We start from the raw sequence: 21,820 nt of genomic DNA on the forward strand, positions 1-21,820 counted from the left end.
AGCTAAGATTCAATCTGACTTTCTGATAATAACACGAGCGAGAGGAAGCTGAAGTTTGTCTTAATTGGCTGCGGGTTTATTTTGTAGTGAGATAAGAAGACTGTTTGAGAGATTCGCAGTTGAAATTTGTTTCATTTTAGCTTCATTCACTTCATGCAAAAAATAATTTTACGCTCTATTCGTACTTGCGTGGGATGGATGTGTATTCCCCACTTTACTTTCTTAAGTTGTGGGTTAACTTTGCTTTCTTTTAGCTTAACAAGGCTACCCACAAAAACAAAGGTAGCACACCAACACGATCAACTTCTGCGCAATGTATTGTGGGAGTGTAGGAGACTTTGGTACCTGGAGTCACTGCAGGTCCCAAACCTAGTCAGGCTTAAAATACTTTCACCCCAAACCTAAACAGCTTCATCCCCTTAGATACCTAGTGTAAAGAACCAACAAAGTGTGCAAATGTTTGGCTGTGTGTAGTGTGTATATGTGTGATATTGTACTCTGTTGCATGCTTTTGTTTTCCATATAACTGTGTCTATATGTGTCTGCACATGTCCTGCAGGTTTGTGTAGGCCTGTGCACGCTTGTAGTTACGACTACATTTAATAAAGTTCTGTACATAAGTACAGTTTTTAAGTACTAGTACTTGAATTGTTTTGGTCCGCTATACTTAGATTTTGCTCCATTGTATTCAGAAATAAACAGTATTTTTTGCTCTACCACATTTATTAGCCTGCAATATTTATTAATAATGTTTCCACAAAAACAACAACACACTGACCTTTATGATCAGAGAGAAACATACAAAACAGTTTCTTGCTTGAAATGTAGTATTTTATACTTTGGCATGAATGATTTTACTTTGGTAGAATATTGAAATACGTCTTCTTCCACCTCTTGTATCGTGTTTGTGTGTCTCTCTTTCTGTGATGTAAGACTCTGCCAGTAAACACAAGTCGGGACATTTCCAGTGTTGACACCTGGTATGTCCCGGAGCCTCGGGCAGATGAAGTGTATTTATCAGAGTAACCCTCATGATGATGACTCGCAAGTTACTCACGATGCTCCTGTTTGGCTCTAGAAGAGGAAACCTGGGAAAATCCACACAGAGATGTAGCTACTGCTGTAAGCATGTGAAGCAGCAGTGCATGTGATTTTAAAAAAGTAAATATATTAGAAGAAGAAGAACAGTGTCAAAGTTTATAGTCACCGTTTCATGTCTGTCGAGAAGAAACAAGGAGATCAATGTTTGGGATGTTGCTAATGAGTCTAATGCAGTGAAGAATACAGATTTTAACTGAATCACAACATTGTAGGATTTTCCTTTTTTCCTTTTCTTCTCTTCTATAAAAAAGACTCCAAAATGAGCACCAGTGGTTATTTCAATTTAACTGGGTTGTGCAAGACAGTAAACTTTATTGTCAATAAGCTTGTGGCCTGTTTAGTTCACGCATAACTCATGGGCTGCAGTGTGCAGTGTTATGGAGCGTCACACGGAGAGTCAGGATGTGTGACCACAATGAAAATGGACAAAAACAAAACAAAAAAGAGGGACTGTATATTTTCAGAGCATATACATTATACAGCATGTAATATGTACTATTCTAGCACCAACCAAGTAATCCGATTGGATAAGAGGCATTCCATGAGTGCTGATGTAGAGAACAACATCACTGGGACTTTTCACTCCGTGTATCACTCCGCCTCAGCCAGGTGTTTGAATACTCTTAATTAACATTATAGCAGACATTAATCAAGCTGGTACCTCTGAATCACACAGCAGCCCCTTATTTCCCTGGTTGCTTTATAACAGATAACCTACAGGTACATGTACATCAAAGTCGAATGTTTGTGTTACTTGGCAATAAAAGTCCAGTTTCAGTTAAGTTGTGGAATTATCAAAAATGAATCTGTTGTTGATACGTGCTGTTTACTTTTTGCCGCTTGTTTAACTGTTGTAAAATATCATACTCTAGGTCAGGGGTGCCCAATCCTGCTCCTGGAGAGCTACCTTCCTGCATGTTTTAGGTTTCTCTGTACTTGAACACAGCTGATTTGAATGATCTGCTCATTATCAACTGAAGCTTCTCAGGGGATTGATAATGAGCAAAACATTCGAATCAGGTGTGGAGCACAGAGAAACCTAAAACATGCAGGAAGGTAGCTCTCCAGGAGTAGGATTGGGCACCCCTGCTCTAGGTTATGATGTTGTACTGAATATCATCACGACTGTGATTATCTGCGACCGAATCACAGCCGGGATTAAACTTTAAACTTTATTATCCCAGAGGGGAAATTCTTTTTCACAGACTGTACAAACATACATAGACTCCAAATAAACATTGACAAAGTAGACAACCACTGTGCAAAACAAGGCAAAACAAAAACAAGACATGACACTCTCAGCGGGGCCTGTTGTTCAGGGCCGCTATCACTGCAGGAATCAGCAGGGTGAGGTGGTCATGCAGTGGATGTGTGAAGTCCTGTTCTATTGTGTTTGCAATGCGTGTAATGGCCCTGTTACTGCAGTCTGTGAGGTTGGGTGTGGGTAAACCAATGATTTTTGCAGCAGTGTTGGTGATGCGTGTTAATTTAGTCCGGTTTCTAACAGAGAGGATGTTGTAAAAGCAGGTGGAGCAGTACAGTAAAATGGGTTGAATGATGGTTTTGTACTGCAACAGAAGGAGATGTGGAGCAACATAGAGTCCTCTGAGTTTACGGATAACTGAAAGTCTCTGGTGACTACGTTTGTAAATGTCTGTGATGTGGTGGTCAAAGGTAAGTTTATGGTCACTCCAAGGTATTTAAAACTGTCTACTGTTTCCACTGTTTGGTTGTTGATGGTGATGGGGTGCTGGGGGGTGGGAGGGCTGATTATTAAATCTTTTGTTTTAGTGATGTTGAGGTAGAGGTGGTTGCTGTCACACCATTGAGTGAAGTGTATGATGGTGTTGTGGTAGTCCAGGATGGAGTTGTCGTCTGTGAGGAAAGCGAGGATGGCTGTATCGTCTCAGTATTTGATGTAGGTGGTCCTGGCAGATGGGCTGATGCAGTCGTTGGTGTAGAGTGCGTACAGGAAAGGACTCAGCACACAGCCTTGTAGGGCTCCAGTGTTGGTGGTGAGTGCTGGTGATGTAGTTGAGCCTACCCGTACAGTTTGTAGCCTGTTGCTCAGAAAGTTATGCATGAGGTGGATCAACTGAGTACGGTCCGTGCTGTTGCAGCAGAGCATGCGGCAGAGTTGTACATTCAGTACAACACTCCCTCTCATGTCATATTGCTTAATTTGCTTCTTCCAACCCTTTGTTGAAAATCTGATATTTATAGTAAAAGATAGTACAGTGAAATATTCAATTTGTTAAAGCTGAACATTAAGTTAGAATGATCTAGATTATGAACAAATTATGTCTTAATTATATTAAACACTCCACTTACACCTAGTATTAAAGCACAGTCAGGACTAATGCATTTAACCCATCCATCAACATGTGTTTTCTTCATCCCCATCATGTATCCAGATACAGATCACATTTAAAAGCAGGTGTGAACGCAGAGTTCTTTTGTGCTGATGCTGATAAGTTCTGTGGTTTTGTGATCGTCACATTTTGTGAAAACAGGCAGTTTAATCTCACATGTCTTCATCTTCCTGCACCACTCAATCTTCATCAAACTGTGTTAAGCTGCTGCACAGATCAGATTGTTTTCTTGGCACGCGAGCCAAACCAACGCTCAATTAGCAAAACATGTTTTGGAGAAAAGCAATGATTTAAAGCAAGATCTGCATCAGCATGCAGTAAATAATCTTAAATGTTTTGGTATTTCGCTCCGACTTTTTTTAAAGGCTCTTTTAGATTTTTAAGAGTTGCTCAACACACACGCACGAACACACGCACACACACACAACAAACTGTGGTTTATGATGTTTGAAGGGCTATTTTTTGTTCCCTCTGACCCAGTGACCTTTGTGTGTGTGTGTGTGTGTGTGTGTGTGTGTGTGTGTGTGTGTGTGTGTGTGTGTGTGTGTGTGCGTGTGTGCGTGTTACTGTCAGCCCTCTGTCAAATATTTGTCGAGTTCTTGTACCACAGAGACAGAGGTGGCTCTGTGGGCTGAATGCTTCACCCCTCACATTGACCATGGTTCTCTTCTTCCTCCTCCTCTTCTAATTCTTCTGTGTCTCTGTACACTCATATTTCTCTTCAGTGTTAGACAAGAGGAGAAGACGCAGAGAGAGAGAGAGAGAGAGAGAGAGGAGTGCTGACACTTCAGTATGATGCTGCAGGAAGTGGTAACATCAGTTGCTATCATTTTCCTTCAGGAAATGACACACTAGCCTGCCCAGCCTTGTCTTCACACACACATACACACACACACACAGTTAGTTACATATTCATATGACACTTATACCCACTAAAACACATCACAACATGCCTCCCGTAAACTCTCCTCTCCTCTACATTCAGTACTCAAGAAATTCAAAATGCAACAATGCCTATACAGCCACCAAAATCTGACATATTATGTTTAAAGTATATATGTGTGTTTCCCTACAGCAGCCTGTTTGTTACAAAAACAATACAAAGTCAAGTTTTATAGACAGCTTGGTTTCCATCCCCGCCCCTGTCACATTATGTGGAATTCACGTCCATTGTCTGGCAGCAGAGACATCACTAATTTCACAATCTCTCATGCAGAAACACCGTGAACACACACATCGTTATCATATACGCAAACACAACGGGACGATTTCACCAAAATGCAGAATTGTGCTGAAGATACAAGACTTGGCCAAAGAAAAGGGGAAGTTTAGCAGTGACTGATATTCCCGCCAAGCAAAAATCATCAGTGTTTCTTGAAGGACACACATGACATGTGAGATCAGATGTATTTAGGACACTCTGCGTGACTATTTGACAATCCGCTGTGAGTGCACTATTTAGATGAATCATGAAGTAGAAGCATACTCCTCTGCATCTTTGTTTCAAGTGTTGGGAAACTGTGAAGAGAATATACAGAAAGTCTGCATTTACCTCATGTGCCTCATCATTATCAGAACCTTCATTTGATAACATCAGTTAGATCAAAGTCTATTTTTTCAACAGACACTAGAGTAGTTCAGAAGAAAAAGGAACAGAGATAAGATGCACGGTAAACACGGCCGATCACACACAAGCACTGACGAAGACAAGCATCAGAAGCAACAACAAAGAGGCCCAAAAGCTTTTCTGACATTTTCAAAGACATTTTGAAGTCATTGATGTTAATGCAACTTTATGTCTTTGCTTCATAAACTCCTTGCATGATGTGAATTTGATTTAACAAAAGAGCGCAGGACACCAGATGTTCCAGGAAGCACATCTACTGATATTCTTGGCACATGACAAAAGAAAGTCATCAACATCAACAGAATGATTTAAAATCTACATTTAAATTCTCCTCAGACATTCAGATATGAATGTGAATATAATCCTAAACGTGCTGTTAATCTCTGTGTGTTTTCTTAAGGGAGGGTTTTCCAATAAATATCCTTGGCGAGGTCTCATTCACAGTAATTGAGATTTAAGTGCCCTGAGCTCAGCAGGTACGTCAATGCATGTTTTGACAAGCAAAAGAAAGGCTGACGGGAGCATAAATATAAACTGGAATTACAGGTTCTGATGTATTGAAATTGTTTGTATTAAAGAGGCCTCAATTACTGTTTCATAACATATGCAATCACAGTCAGTACTTGACTTGCCTGGCTTTGAGTGTATGTGATTGGGGGATGGCTAGTTGATTTATTTGATATAAGTTATGGGTAAAAGTGATTAATTCACATATTTCTAATTTCTTGAATCAGAAACTAATGTAATAAAAGCTTAAGAGGCTGACGCAATGTGACCTGCTTCACATATTTCACTTACAGCACAGATGTGTGACAAGTTAAAGGACAAACTAGCAAAGCATACGCATTAGTTTCTTTTTCTCCACTTGTTTATTATGTTTTCTCTGTATATCCTTAAAGAGCTAACATCAGTGTTAAATATTTGCAAAAGTAGGACACATGGACTCAGGTGGCTGTGATGGTGCTGTCCTCATGGTGTCACCAGACTTGACCATGTATAAACCCATCACATCAGAGACTCAGAAGGGAAGCAGCGTAGAGTTACGGCAACGCTACATTCACCCAAACATCTGGCATATGTCGCAAAAGCTTCCTCTTACTGGAGCTGAATAAACAGGAATTTTAAAAATAAACTTCTTGTCCAACAATTTTCAAAAAGTGACATCATTGGGTGTGTGGAGGCCACAGCTCTTGACGCACTGATCGCAGGTTTGACTACCGGTCTGCCGATCATTTGGTGCATGTCATCCTCCACTCTCACCTCCCCACATTTCCTGTCTCTCTTCAGCTCTCCTGTCAAACAAAGGCAAAAGCAAAAAAAAGTGACATCACCTGGGAGTGTCTTTTCTTACTTATTACAATAATAGTCCCTTTATCTGTGCTAGCTGTCACATGTGAATGCAGTTTAATCTCAGCTACACAATGTAAAATGTAACAAAGAAACATTAGCTAAGATATCCACCACATTGTCACAGTAAGTGTCAGTGACTCGTGTCAGACATCAAGTCAGCTTTTGAGCTCATTGTTCCTAATTTTATACAGAAAATCCTTCTGGACACTACTAATCTAGAAGGGAGACGTGGTTTGGAAGGAGATGGATGAAACGCATTTACATCCGTATTTGGGGCTCCTCATACTGACTGGGGTCGATAAGTCGAATGATGAATCGACAGCCAGTCTGTGGGATGCAGAAACAGGCAGGCCCATATTTCGAGCCATGATCTCTCTGGAGGCTTTCCATATATTCATCATCTTCTCATTTGGCTTGATTTAAGTGACCGGGTCAATTTGACCCAGAAGTGAAGAGGTGTCTCATCACCCCATGAGGAGACAACTCTTGGGTGATAAAACATGCACCCAGTCACATTGACCCAGGAACATTCTGATTGGTTGATTACGCCATTCAGAGTTCTGCTATTTCTCGATAACAGACTGTTGCTATGAATAACAGACCGTTGCTAGGGATGCTTTAATCACACAATCCGGAGGACCAACTTTCATCATACCAATCTGCCAGAAGAAGTCCAGTAAATTTACGTCGGCCTGTTTACAGAGGGAAGAAAGAAAGGAGACAAAAACAGCGGAGAGAAAGAAAGAGAGGTTAAAAGATGCAAAGACATAAGAGACAGAGATCTACAAAACTGAAGACGGCACATGAAGTAAACATTAAACGGAACACAGAGGGGATACGGATACATTATCCCTTACTTGGTAATTTGTAGTGAAAAGGTGGAGGACATATTTTATGCCCAGCTTGTCATTGCAAGCCAAAAAAAGCACTTCTACTTTTGCTTAGTGTGCATTATTTCATTAGTTTAATATCATAACATACAGTATCTACAACACATGAACAGGATCATATAGTGATTCCTCAGAGACAGGAATTATACAGATAGATTCAACAGGATGTAGCGGTCATCATGCAGATTATCATGTCTAATAAACCAGAATCAATGTGGTAAAGTACACTTTACTGATGTTTCAAACATTGGCAGAACAAGCAACTGGATCAAATCAACTATGCGTACATCTGACAGTCTATTGTTATTGCCATGGTTACACTAACCCTGGAAACAGAAGGCCATTAGCGTGCTGAAGTGCTTTAAACAAAATAAAGCCACATGACATAAAAACCAATGTGATTAACAAAAAAAAAGTATGAAACACACTGAACTTGTTCGTTAATGTTGCAGAGAGTACACTTTATGTGTCAGCTGAATTCGCAGTCAATTACTCAAACACTTTACTACACAGAGGAGAGCACATTTATGTGTACAGTGTGTTATGTATGCAACTGCACAAAAAAAGAGGCCTTCACAGATGCAAATAAGCACGAGAGGCGGTGAATCTGCCATCCAATTTCTCCAATTATTAGGTGTGTTCATTGACTGTAAGGTGGTAAATTCACTGACTGGTTCATGTGGTTGGATTAACACTGTTAGTCAACCATCATTCAGTCAGTGTACAGTGGTGTCACTCAAGTTGTTCAGAGTCATCCTCGCTTTGAGGCGGTTGATTTTGAGAGGCAGCAGGCCGACCATCTCCGTGCTCAGCTCCAGCTCTGTCTCCACAGCAGCGGTAGCCTCAGGGTGGGCCTGACAGTACTGCACCACGTATCTAGACGGCAGGTGGAGGATGAAAGTGACAGTCAGTGTGTTATATGTTATAAACATCAAGGCAGATAGGGGCATGTATGCTGTAAAGCAAAACAATTTTGCCATTTATTTTGCTTTTAAAAAATTATGTCCCAATACTACACCTGTGTTTCATTCTGTCTTACACTTCTATAGTAACATTAACTGTTTACTGTCAAACTATAGAGCAGTCATTCCCAAACACAGGGATACCGGGGGCCACTTTAAAATCTGAAGATATTCAGGGACCATATAAAACCTCTAATCACAAACCTTTGATCAACATTTGAGACTAAAAAAAAAGAATTTCCTAATATATTTTTATTTTATATTTAATCTATCAGTATGCACTGGTAATAAATTATCTATCTACATACATGTAACAATTTGTAAAGCAGGAAAATAAGCAAGGAAATTGTAAAATGTATTTTACTGCTGTACCTTTACAGCCCACTAGGAGGCCGTGTTCCATACTTAAGAATAACTGTTAACATCTTACTTATAGTGTTCCAGAGACTTGTCGAGGTTTTCCAGCTGAACAGAGGGCACAGAGCTGATCAGACGGCTGTGGAGTCGGGCGACTCTGAAACGGGCCACCAGAGCCGGTCGGAGCACCTCCTCCTCCAGGTGCTCGGGAACCTTCCCCTCCGGAGAACACAGAGAGTCCAGGAACATCTGGAAGAATCTGGAGAGGAGAACAGATGAGTAAGTTTAACTGAGATTAAATAAATGTAGATGCACAGACACACACGAGGCACACACAGACATGCATACACTCACTTGGCAGAGGCGGAGCAGAGATGGTTGAATTTCTTAATAGTGTGGTTATCTAGGGATTGTGTGTCTGCTTGTCTGTTTGCCAGAGTTAGCTTGAGGTCCATCATTTCATTGTAGGTCTCAGCCAACTCAAACATGAGCTGTCTGCGGATCATTAGGTAATACTGGGCGTTTAAGTCTGTGGAGAAACAGAGTCAGACAAAGTTAAATCAACTGTGTTTCCTCTAGGTCCAAAACTTTCAACTTAATTTGTTTTCACCTTTTCCACTGTACTCTATCGTATGAAAACAAAGAAGGAGAGAAAGGATTCTTTAAAGCTCACATTACCATTGCATATTGGCTCAAGCATGTCAACTCGTCGTTTGTGCATTTTGCAGCGGCGTTCAAGATCCTCTTCAAAGAAAGCCAGGCCCCGGAACAGAGCACTGTGATCCTGCAAGATCTCTATGTGGTCGGTCACATAGCCGTCCATCTCAAAGTAGTCCTTGGCCTGCAGGAGTGAGTGAAAGGATGGAGAGACAGTTCACTTTGTTTAGTGGTTAAAACTTTACATTGTCAGTTCATCGCTTTGGGCATTTTATAAAATGTAAAATGTGGGGCGTTGGTTTAGCTCAGTGCATAGAGCAGGCGCCCCATATACAGAAGCTACAGTTCTTGGAGCAGCGGCTGGAGGCTCGACTCCTGCATGTCATCCCCCACTCTCTTCTCCTAACATTTCACGTCGCTCTTCAGCTGTCCTATAAATAAAGGCAAACTGGCCCAAAAAATAATAATTAAAAAAAAAAAAGGAACATGTATGGATGATGAAAAATAATCAGATGACAATGTCCAGATAAAAAAAACCCAGCAAGGACCCCGCACGCCAGCTTATTTAACAGCAGAACAGCTTCTTGTGTTGGTCTGAAGCAGACATTTACAGATATGGGAAGATACGTTTCCTCTCGCTGTTCCTCCTCTACTCTGCTAATCAGGAGCAGATCAGCTGCAGGAGCCGTATTTGTCAACAGAGCTGTCAATCATCCTTTTTACAGCATCAAATAACTAATTAAAACTAAACTTGTCAGATAAATTAAATCAGCATGATAAGAAGTACTTATAATGACAGAAACCATGTTTGAGAAAAATGTATTTGATGTGTATTTTGATTTTATAGTTTGACTCATGTCCCATCTGTTAACACGGAGGAGGCGGGCTTTATGACCTATATGAAGTCCTGAAGCTTCAAATCTTTTTGGGCATAGTTAGAAAGAAAGCAGCATACTATTTGTGTGTGTGTGTGTGTGTGTGTGTGTGTGTAGGTGTGTGTGTGTGTGTGTGTGTGTTTGTGTGTGATTGTGTGTGTGTGTGTGCGCATACCTGTGTGACATAAGTCTGTCCCACTAAAAATACAGATCTGGCCTCAGTGAAGTCCAGTGGGAACAAAGAGCTCACCTGGTAAACACAAGACGGAGAGGTTGATCACATGCACTGACCTGGCCCTCTCTAATGGTACAGCAGACTTAAAGCTGTATTTATTATTAGATTTGTCCTAAATTTGGTTATGCTTTTGATATATGGCGGGATACTATCAATTCAAAATATTAGATGTAAGTCTTAAACATGAAATATAAAAAATAGCTTCTATTCAAAACTATGATTAACAAAGAGAATCATTTCTGCTGCTACTGACATAATGGTGAAATAATGGTATAGCTGTAATAAAACATGATGTAATAATTTAATAAAACCGTTCCTAGAAGCACAAGCTGTTTCAAACACAGTATAGAGACCTTTTCTTCCAGGCTAGCGATGGAGTCGAAGGTGTCTTCAGAGCCAAACAGCAGAGCACTCTTCCTTTCCTTCTCCTCCTCTTCCTCCTCACGTCTCCTCGCCCTCTTCAGCTCTTCTTGACGATCTGTATCCAGCTCCCCAATGTTGTCCTGGTAACAAAAACACATAAAACACAAACATTTAAAGACACAGTAGACACAATTATGTAGATCTAAGCTCAGATACACACAAGTATGTGGACATGTAAACAGAAACTAAAGTAAACACACAGATAAACAGCCATTTCCATTCTGAAGAATGCAGCGGCCCAATATGAAATCTAAATATATGCTGGAGCCCACAAGTTTTTTAATTATTGTAAATTTATATTTTGGATTAATATAGTTGAGATTATTATTTATTATTGCTGTTAGAATGCCTGGATGTATATATTCCTTCTTCTAGTGTTAGGGTTAATTTTACTGTGTGTTTTTTTTTCCTGTGTTGTATTCGCTTTGATAACCTGCTGCTGTGAAGCCACAATTCCCCAGTTTGGGATCAATAAACTCAGTCCGTCAGTCTGTCTGTCATGACTTCCTGCGGTCCACCTGCAATACCTTCAAGGCTCACAAGGGGGCTGCAGTTTACACTTACGGAATCAAGGTTTGGTTGTAATAAAACACAGTCAAGTAAAAGTAATCATCATATGTATATTTAAATATTATCGTTGGTCCTAAATTTTATCCCCGGGGTTTTCTTCAGATAAAGTTGTGTCATTTTTGGGTGGTGTTCCTTCCTTCGGCCAAGTTGGAAAGCACTATTTATATGTAAAGTGTGCACTTGAGTAAAAAGATTTTATAAACACCCACAGTCGCACATAAGTGCCTACACACACACATACACACACACACACACACAGTACCTCAAGTAGCTTCTTAGCATCCTGCAGCAAGTTCAGACAGTATTTAATCCAACATCTGGCAATCTCTGCCCTCTTCTGTCTGAGCTGTTCCCTGCGGTCCCTCTCTGTCTCACCTGCAGCAGGCAGAGGGAGGAGAAGAGGAGAAAGGCAGTTTATGAAGGGAGGTAGGCAATGATGGGTCCTCTACAGTCTGACCCACTGTAGTTGATGTGGGCTACAGAGGACAAAGGGAAATAAGCAAACTAGGTAATTTTGATATGTATACTATTCAATATTAAAACAGATACCTACTCTCCTGTGCAGCAGCCTCAGAAGGAACCTCTCCTGCCAATCCTGATATGACAGTAGCTGCTGAGAGGCAATGCCTGCCCTCCATGTATCGGCCCTAAAAATCACACATGCGCATATACACACCCACCTTATTACTTTAAACATACTGACAACAAACTACACTGATGATACTATTGGACAACTAGAGATTATTTTTTAATATAGATGATTATTTCAACCAAACTTCATGGCGAATAGTCAAAAATATTTGACATCATGTCAACTTTAACAACAAAGAAACATTTAGGGATCAGAGAAAACTGTGCCGAATGCACAACAAAACAATAATTTCTCCTTAAACAGATTAACTTATTTTGGACAATAAAAGGCTAAATTGTTTGAGATTGAAGGTTTTAAATCAATTGTTTACAATCAGTCCTAATCAATCCATTCCTAACCTTGGTGATGTAATACTGTGACAGTGTTGCAGCATTCAGAGCCCACTCCATTGGACTGAACTGATTTAGCTGTAACTGTCTCTGCAGGGTGCTGTGGCAGTAGGTGGCAGCACGCTCAGTTTGACCTGGGAGACAAAACACTTCAGTTATTATAACCATTGTAAAATAAAGCTATGTACGACCATAACAAGACACAGTCTATTGTATGAATGAGTCTAATGCCTTAGAACTGATGGATTTAAAGCCCCCCTCCAGTGAAAATCAAGTGTTTGATTAACCTTGTAAACATCTCCATGTGGTGTTTTTCATGTGCTACAAGACATATCAGGGACAACATGAGCAGTCATCTCCATGGCTGGGCCTGTCTGCTTTTAAACTGCAGTGTACCAAGGACAGGCTGAACAACACGTTTTCAGATTGGCAGCTTTGAGTTGTCGCAAACCTAAGGAGCCAATCCCGTTAATGTACAGGGTGATGCTATGCATATCATAATGTACCTATGGCAACCACTTCGGCGATGTGCGAGCCAGCCGCAACTGCCATTGTAATTTTTGCAAACTCACGACTGACTGCTACCGTTAACGTTACTACTACTAATTACTACATTTCAAGCTAGCTAAGTTTCAACAAGTTGCCACGAAACATTGGTAGAGATGTTTTGTTTTTGAATTTGCATAGTGGGCGGGGACTATGCAGATTTGGGAATTTTTAATGAGGGAGAAGGAGGAGATGCCTTGAGAGGAATTTTACAGGAAAATTAAACGTATTTTGCAGAAAAAAACATATCGGACACAATTTATTATTTTAAGCAGAGTATTTTTATATGTTTTAAAACATGACTGGGGCGGGACTTTAAATAATCCTCAAAGGGCTTTTGCAAGATAATAGTGGATGTTAATGGATCACAGAGATATGTCATTTCAATACCATCATTAGTACACATTAATATATATGTTTAACATAGAGCATTAAAGTATTATGTATTATGTATTATGTAAGTACTAAATTTACAAGAGATGACTTCTAAAGGAAACAAGATCTGACTCACCTAGGTTTTTATAGACTTGAGCAAGGTAGTACATGGTATGAGTGTATGCCAACTCAAACCTGAGGATGAAAAGAATTTTCAAAGAGCGAACAGGTGAATGTTGAAAGGGAAATGGAAACGGCAGAGAACAGAAGATAAACATTCAAAATTAACCTAGAGTTTGCTTATAAATTGCTACTATCATGCAAACTTTCTAAATAGCATGGATAGTAAAGGAAAGTCAGAAAACTTACATTTGTATATTTAAATATGTGTTGAGTTACCTCTTGGTCCTTTCCTGATGTGTCAGCAGCTTCTCCTCAGTAGTGAAGTACTCTGTCATATCAGTGGGAGGACTCCCCTCCTGACAAAAAAATGAAAACAGAACAGCCATGGCTGCTTATGAAGAGGATTTAACCATTGTCATTGTTATAGTTCTTAGTTCAATTTGTCCTTGTAAATGATGGTGTAAACAAATTTACAGTTAACAACTAAGCTGCGTGCTTAATGCATGCTGAATTTACAAGTAAGAATTATTTTTAAAAATAATGAAGCTCCTTCAAAAAATCTGAGACTCTGAAATGTTAACAATATGTAGTCAACTTTTTACTTAAAATACAGGCTGATGGTTAAATCCAGAAGTTTGACTTGTTGTTGCTGACACATACTGCCTATGATTAATAAGTGAGCAAAATCTCAATTGGCAACCAACGATTCAGTCACGCGAGGACAGCTATAAGTGGTAAGAAACTACAATAATGACACTGGATAATCTGTTAGATTGTACTTGGATGCAAACAGGTTGTCTGTATCCTCACACTGCAGTGATTTTCTTCTGCTATAGTCCTTCTTGCTTTGTTATTACAACCACACGTGAAATCAACCTTACCTCCGTCATATAATGTTTGTAGATGGATTCTGCTGTTTCAAGGAATCCCTGAGCCATCTCCGTCTCATCTCGGCCCGCCCAAAGGATGCCCAACTGATTCTGATGACACACGTAGAAAATACATAAGAAAGTGATCAACACCATCTAATCTCCTACTAGTGCTTCAAATGGATAATATGGATAGGCAAGATAAATGTAGTGCATTTACAAAGCATTATAATTAAACTAATGATGATGTCATTACCAATTTATATGGATTAGCAAATTAAAAATAAATAAAAACAGTGATAACAAACAAGTTTTCAGGTTCACAACCCTCTTTTCCCTTTTAAAAAAAATATATAACTCAACACTCTTGTATGGCGTTGTTTACTTGTGCCTGGACAGCTAACAGACTGGCTATTTAGCTCTGTAGCATTATTATATGTACATCAGCTGTTTACCCTGACATGGATAAACAGCGACACATTCTCTGACGACACTTTGAATCTCTCCAGCAGTTTCATGCAGTTCATCAGATGCTCCTGCCCGGCTGACAGCTCCTCTGTATCGACATGGTTGACGCCCAGATAATACTCCACAGCCCCGAGTTTAGCGGCCCGCAGCCCCTCTGGTGAGTCTCCGCTTAAGCCCTGACCGAACCCATCCTCCCTCTGCCCGATCTCTGTCGGTTCTACCGGCCGCTGCTCTCCGCTCTCTCCGCCGATGTCCTCCTCACCCTCACCGGCCTCCAAACTCTTCAAGGAGCAGTAAATCTCTCTGAGGAGCTCCCTGGCTTTGTACTTTGAGCGGAATGGGTCATTTTCTGGGTCATTTCGTGATTCCACATCAGTGAGGTTTTGGGCGTTGGTGAATTTGTCGCAGATAGCTCTCCACTCGTTACTGTTGAGCGACGCCATGTTGGTCTGCTTCTTCTTCGTTGCAGTGAAGCTGGATCATTTTCATTGCGTTACTGCCATCTACTGGTATTAATCCACTCGTGTCTTTCTATTCTTGTATTTCTATTTTCTACTTTTTTATACAGATAATAATAATAAAATTTATACTTCTATTCTTCTATCTATTCGTGTCTTTCTTTTCATTTTCTCTCATTTTTAGTACCTTTCTCGCAAAATATAATTCGTACATTAATCAACTACGCTGTAGTTTGGAGTTACTTTTTGGTCTTCTGAATTTTCCTTTTAGAATCAGAAATCATAGAACAAAAAACAGATGGTTATTTGATTTTCATTAAAAAAAGAAAAGAAAAGAAAGAAAAACAAGCCATTTAGTTTTTCTTGTCGGGGATACACAATTTAAATACCAGTTGATTTTCTTTTTGGTGAGTATTTCCATTTCTTGTCACTTTATACCTCTCTTCTACTTCATTCTTGAGGAAAATACTGTCCTTTTTTACTCATCTACATTTTTCTGGCAGAAAAATCTCCAGTTGTACAAAATAAAATTCTGCTCATCAATGTAAATGCATCAATTTTATACTGTATATTTTCTGCATTTATGTATATTTATTTGTTTTATTTATTTTTATCTTATATCTGAAATATCTTTGATCTTATCATCTGATCTTAGATCTGTTTTTAGTTTATTCTTTCACTACCCGACCATGCACGGACTATCCAGCTCTCTCTGAAGCTCTTTTTATAGAAAAGCTTGTATGCATAAATCAGGAAAGATAACATGAAATAATCTTCTTTCATTTCCAGTTAATTCGATTTGTACTTTCAGAATTGGTTTATAAGATGTGTCAAAGCTTCTGTGAGGAGTTTTTCACTGGTTATGAAACAGACTAAAATTAATTCTGATGACTCTCTATGACCTACAAAAGCAACCAGACCATCAGCAACAAGATTAATTATTTCTATATAGTTATTTTTAATGCCTGAAATGGCTGGTGGGGGGTAGGTGTCAGACGAAGCAATTAACTGCACGCTGCCTTTGTTTACATTTTCCATTGCAAACATTTTAAGTGAGTGATACATACGACTGATAAAGAAAGCAGGATGAGTTTGTTTGTTAAAAACACCACTTACGCACATACAGGACAAAATCAGCAAAGAGATAAGAGGTACGGCTTCGTCCACAGGGGTGACAAAATCAACACAAACTGAAAGTTCCTCACAGGAGCTTTAAGTATTAATTTGTCACAGTTTTAGTTTGCAGAGCAATGTGTTGAGAGTAAATACACAACATTGACATTACCATAGTGAATAATCTGACATAGCAAGGATTAACTGAACCCTAACAGTTACCATGGAGCAGGACTTTGACATGAAAGATAATCAAATGAAAAGCAAAGCTGAATTTAATGAAAAACAGTCTTTGCAAATAAATTACTCAGTCACTGAAATTGTGTTCATGTTGGTTATCGCCGGTTTATTTGAACAAACCCATAAAATCAAATCATTAATCAGGGAAAAATAAAGCGAATTACACAGTGGAAATAAATTAACGTGAGTGACACATGACAACAACACAGTACATGTTTGGTCAGCACTGACAGAGGCAGTCTTGCTCAGTCATGGAGGATCACAATATCAACAGTCTTAGTCTAATTACAGTTTTACAGTGTTTGCAGCTTCTCAGCATTAAAAGACAACTGTTGTTTGAAATTTGTTTGATAATCATGATTCATTGTACTGTAATAAAACCATGTGGAACTGGATCCTCATACACGTTGTTTATGTTGTACAGCACTGCATACCTTGCTTCACAGCAAAACAAACAAAAGCTTAGCTCTCTACGTGCCCTCTGTGGTTAAGCAAAGGTTAATGAATGAAAGTCCACAGCCAGTGAGAATCTGCCATAATGTGAAAATATTTTCACAAACTGAACCCATGTAATTATTATTTCAATTACAAGCCGGTAAGAAGGTGATCCATAACAATCTGAAATGTGATGATTTATGGATAATGCCTAGTAGCCTAGTCTCAATATGTGCAATAGCCAGTGGATCCAGTGTTCAGTGGGCATCTAACTGTCCGGCTGGTTTGCTGAATGAACATTCACAACCAACATTACATTTTGTTTGTCATGTTGAATATTACAAAAACCTAAAAAGACACCACAGTAGTTGACCTTTATTCTTGAGGAAAGCATCTCTGCTCATTTTTGTGTTTGTGGTAAAAAGTGACTGAATGACTTCATGAGGGTGGTAACATCAGGTTAAAATGTTGTAAGTGCCAAAGTTTTAATTATTAGATAAGATGTTTGGATGCATGAGTTTTGATGTCCGGGTTCGGGTGGCTGTGGAAGCAGCAAGGTGCCAAACTGCAGTGAATGTTCTGCATCTGCTTTAGGCTGCCACTAAGATTTTATCTTCTTCTCCATGCTGAAAAGAAAAAGAATGTCAGAGTAAATACCACACGACATTATTACATAAACTTCTTTTAAAAGATTATATCAGCTAGTCTTAACCCAGATCTTAAAATCATATTATATCATTATCATATAAAGCACTGACGGAACATGACTTTGATAACATCACTCTTCAGTTATGTCATTGAAAAAATGTTGGTGCAGGTTTAAATAGCTGGAAACACACTAAACATTTACTTCAACAAAGCAAACGGTATAATATCAAAGCCACCTACAAAACCTCACGAATAGTATTTTAGCTTTTGTAGAGAACACAAGGTTCAGTTATGGCCCACAGGATTTCTATTTACAGGCGACTGAAAACTGTAAACCATGACGTGAATCAACGGTCTGGGGAACTTGGAAGAGAAATTTGATCCAACTGTGTATTTATGATAAATATGGCAACAGAAAAACACAGAATAAAGTATTGCTTACTTGTATTTGATGAGGCGACTTGCCTGAACCAGCTGTGCTGACTCATTGGTCAAGTGGCAAGCAAACAGAAGCCAGTTGCGTGGCTGCACCTTGTAGGCGAACCTCATGAAGAGCAGTGAATAGCAGGACAGAGCTGAGAGGAAGGAGAGCACATAGAGGTCAAGTTTATTCTTACTTGTGCTAAAAACCAATAACATAAATGTCACCTGGCCTAGTTGCTCACAAAAATTAAAGTCCAGATTAATTACCCCCCCAGACTAAATGCTAAGTTAAAACTCATCTGCCAGGTTTTCTGTACCTTTAAGACCGTTCTACTTTAGTTTACTTAAAATAATCATTTATTTCTAAATAACCTTGAGTTAGAAGACAAAACTACCACCCTTCCCTAACAATGAAAAAAAATATATAAATAAAAAAAGGAGCATTGTGCGTACATCTGTTTTTATCAGTACATGTGTCAGTGTGTCTTACCAAAGGTCATCCTGCCGCTGATAATCTCAGGGCTCTTCTTCATATCTGAGATGGCAGCTATAGGAAGACCCCAGTTTGCAACAGGACCCCAGAAATGCTGAACAGATACAAACAATAACAAAATAAAGTTTGGACCATAGGCTTGGATAAAACAGTAAATAATTAAAACACAAAATAGGAGATTATTTAATGAGTTTACTGTAAGGCAGACAGATAAACCAGCAGGCACTTACAAACGTGGAGAGACAAAGATAGAAACACATATAAAAGATAATTGTACAAACAGAAAAGGATTAGGCCTTACCGTGCTGTTCAATGTTTTCAGGGCCACATAGGAGAGAAAAAAAACATAAATACAGATAAATAACACTGATATAAGCTAGGTCACGCAAAGGCTACTGTCACCTTAAATAGGCCAACACTCTGTTCCGGGACAACTTGAGGACCCAATTCGTGAAGAGAATAAAATCAGAAAACCAGAGAAACATTAGAGATGCTGCCAAAGGACATACAAGAAAATATTTTGTGCCCCTCATTCACATATTAAACACATTTGTTTGACTTTCTGGTGGACTGCAGACATAGATTTGGGGGAAATGAACCCAGAGATAACGATGTCACTGCACAGGCTACCAGTATCTTTTAGAAATGATTTTAAGGTCCTTTTACTCATTTACAAGGCCTTATTTAATTTAGCACCTTCTTGTGTCACTGACTGCATTTCATTTCATATTATATCTCAAACTCTCAGATCTACCACTGCCTCTCTTTTAGAAGTCACTACATTGCCCTACAAAAATTCTGGTTAGGCAGCTTTCACTTTTTATGGCATAAAACTGTGCAACACCTTTCCCTTGGATGTCAAACCTATCTTTTTTATTTTAACAAGGGTTAACCTTCCTGTATAATCGATAATATCTTATTGTTTGCTTATCAAACTGTTTTGGTTGTAAGTTTGCTTTTATGTTTGTTTTCTACTTCTATTTCTGTATTCATTAATAATTATTATTATTGTGTTTTTAGTCTGTATTGTGCTGATCTTTGTGCTGCATATGTGCATGAATGATGCTCGAAATTATTTTACATCATTGTTAAATGTATGTGTGAAATATGTACAAAGATATGGCCTACTGCATCAGTGTCATAATATAGCTTTTACTCTAAATGACAAGCACGCTGTTCGTTTGTGGCAGGTAAATACAAGCCCAGGCTATCTGTAACATATTAACAAACAATCTGTCAAAATGTCAAACAGTAGTACACGCAGTACTGCCTGCCTTTATCTCTCAAGAGTGATTTTACATTGGTCACAACTTCTAAGCACAGATCGGAGCCTCACTGAAGTTACAAACCCCTTCCAGGACTAGAAGACTTAGGGTGTTTGAACTGACAATATTTAACTGCCTCATATTTTCGTTAGGAAATGTGTTAAAATAAGTGTATCCAAAGTCTTCTCTCCCTTTACAGACGACCTGTATCATAAACTGGAAAAACAAGTTAACTTCTACAGAAAGCACAGCCGTCCTTGAAAACTAGCAACCAAAGAAAAACTACACAAATAAAAATACAGTAAAATGCACATCCTTGAAAAAGTTCGTATCAGTTTATTAGATGCATGCTATACAGAGTTAGGCGGGTAAATTCAGCAGGCTGTCAAACATTAGCTTATGTTACCTAGCTGTAACCTTATCACTCGAAAGTTAGCTACATTAGCATACATGCTAACAGAAAATATAGCAGCTTCCGATACGTACCTCGTCAAATAATCCCTGAACTCTTTGCTCTTCAGGTGGTCGATAGCTTTCCGTGCGATTGTACCTGCCATGGTTAAACGATAGTCCGCTGTCTGTTTTACGAAGAAGAGCACTCTGCCTGTGCTGTGCTGAAGGGCGACTGAAAGCTTAGCTCAGAGGACGACTGGTCAAATTTCCAACCATAACACTGACGCTTTACGACACTGTCGTAAATACAGAACGCAAAGTCTGACTGTCTAGGATCACTGATAAAGAAGCAATAGTCTGTTATTGATAAACCGGTTATGGTTTGGACTTTTAATTAAAAGAGATAAGATTAGGTTGGAAATATTAATTCAAGGGGAAGTATTTAATAGATAAGATTAAGGTCCAAACATGTTGTCAATAAAAGCCTGCTAATGTCACTTCACATTTCACGAATGTTAAGACGAATGCGTTACATTACCGCACACTGAACTTTTTATATTGTCTGTTCACTGCACTATTTTAAATTTTATACTGTTAGCTTTTGCACTCACCAATATCCTGCACATCTTTACAGTTTTTAATTACACCTGTTGTACATATTTTGTATTATAGGCTACGTATTGTTTTTTTAATATATATTATATATATGTTAATATATATATATGTCTTTTTTTTTTATCTTGTTCTATTGAAGTATTTTTACTATTTTACTTATTTTCATAAACGTTCTTTGTTAACTGTAATTTTAACTGCACCAAAACACCAAAACAAATTCCTTGTATGTGTAAACCTAATAAACCCCGATTCTGATTCTGATCACCAGAGTCACTGAAGAATGGTATGGACAAGGACCCCGGAGGGAAAACAGCACTTATTAGCATTTATTTTTATTTTTTGAAGTGTAGCCTTTTCCTATTGAAAAACAAACAATTGGCATTCAAAAACAGATTACACAGCAAAAAGTAAGTGTGCACTCTATGCAGGTCGGCAATTTAGTTTAGCAATTAGTTTTAAATGCTTTTCAACTCTTCTTTAAATCTGTGAATAAGGTGGCACACTGTTCAGAGCCTTTTCATAATGAATTGCAGATGTAGAGAATGTAGAAATGTACCTCGAATATCTGGTTATTAGTGTCTGTTCATTGATTTTATATAATCTTTATGGAGTTGTAAGCCACAATTAAACCTGAATAATAATGCAATTCAATACAGAATCTCTGCAATAAATCTAGTGCAGAGTTTTTCAGGATTAAAATTTTCCTGAGACACTTTTGCCTTTTTTGTCGGACATAAAACTCTCAATGCACGTCTCAACCTTTACTCGAAGATAACAAAGAAGAACTAAAGAACTAAATGAAATTAATAATAATAATAATAATACATTTTATTTTAATAGCGCTTTTCATGGTACTCAAAGTCACTTTACATAATTAAAACAACTAAAGAAACAAAAGCAGGAAATTAGGAAGTCTAATTCATAAAACCTATTTATGTTCATCACAAGATAAGACT

General features: G+C 38.7%; 2 protein-coding genes across 3 annotated transcripts; both read right to left on the bottom strand.

The window, feature by feature from the left end:
* Positions 1–7,402: 7,402 nt before the first annotated feature.
* Positions 7,403–15,233, bottom strand: kifbp (kinesin family binding protein). Its single transcript, XM_069657942.1, has 13 exons — positions 14,769–15,233; positions 14,326–14,424; positions 13,721–13,800; positions 13,458–13,516; positions 12,410–12,534; positions 11,973–12,066; positions 11,682–11,794; positions 10,780–10,929; positions 10,367–10,441; positions 9,338–9,500; positions 9,014–9,188; positions 8,733–8,918; positions 7,403–8,216 (listed from the first exon to the last, which is right to left on the bottom strand). The coding sequence occupies exons 1-13, from the start codon at positions 15,222–15,224 to the stop codon at positions 8,057–8,059; spliced, it is 1,935 nt and encodes a 644-aa protein (XP_069514043.1). The 5' UTR covers positions 15,225–15,233; the 3' UTR covers positions 7,403–8,056.
* A 1,423-nt stretch (positions 15,234–16,656) lies between these two features.
* On the bottom strand, positions 16,657–20,530 carry mpc1 (mitochondrial pyruvate carrier 1). Of its 2 annotated transcripts, none has more exons than XM_069663991.1 (4): positions 20,339–20,530; positions 18,589–18,685; positions 18,118–18,250; positions 16,657–17,653 (listed from the first exon to the last, which is right to left on the bottom strand). In XM_069663991.1, the coding sequence occupies exons 1-4, from the start codon at positions 20,411–20,413 to the stop codon at positions 17,629–17,631; spliced, it is 330 nt and encodes a 109-aa protein (XP_069520092.1). In that variant the 5' UTR covers positions 20,414–20,530; the 3' UTR covers positions 16,657–17,628. The 2 variants fall into 2 exon arrangements, with proteins under 2 accessions (XP_069520092.1, XP_069520083.1); XM_069663982.1 differs by lacking the exon at positions 20,339–20,530 and adding an exon at positions 18,893–18,999.
* Positions 20,531–21,820: the final 1,290 nt, after the last annotated feature.

Source organism: Semicossyphus pulcher, unplaced genomic scaffold, assembly GCF_022749685.1.
Source record: "Semicossyphus pulcher isolate SPU_LCO1_2020_fin unplaced genomic scaffold, fSemPul1.0.p SCAF_1, whole genome shotgun sequence".
Classification (NCBI taxonomy): Eukaryota; Metazoa; Chordata; class Actinopteri; order Labriformes; family Labridae; genus Semicossyphus; species Semicossyphus pulcher.

Bases quoted from the DNA above. Each gene is read 5' to 3' on its own strand.
- kifbp (XM_069657942.1), bottom strand. From the start codon at position 15,224: ATGGCGTCGCTCAACAGTAACGAGTGGAGAGCTATCTGCGACAAATTC. The intron at 12,067-12,409 runs GTTAGGAATGGA...TGTGATTTTTAG, and splicing joins CACAGTATTACATCACCAAG to GGCCGATACATGGAGGGCAG. The intron at 8,919-9,013 runs GTGAGTGTATGC...TCTCCTCTCCAG, and splicing joins CTCTGCTCCGCCTCTGCCAA to ATTCTTCCAGATGTTCCTGG.
- mpc1 (XM_069663991.1), bottom strand. From the start codon at position 20,413: ATGGCAGGTACAATCGCACGGAAAGCTATCGACCACCTGAAGAGCAAA. The intron at 18,251-18,588 runs GTAAGACACACT...CCTTCCTCTCAG, and splicing joins CAGCGGCAGGATGACCTTTG to CTCTGTCCTGCTATTCACTG. The intron at 17,654-18,117 runs GTAAGCAATACT...TTTTCTTTTCAG, and splicing joins AGTCGCCTCATCAAATACAA to CATGGAGAAGAAGATAAAAT.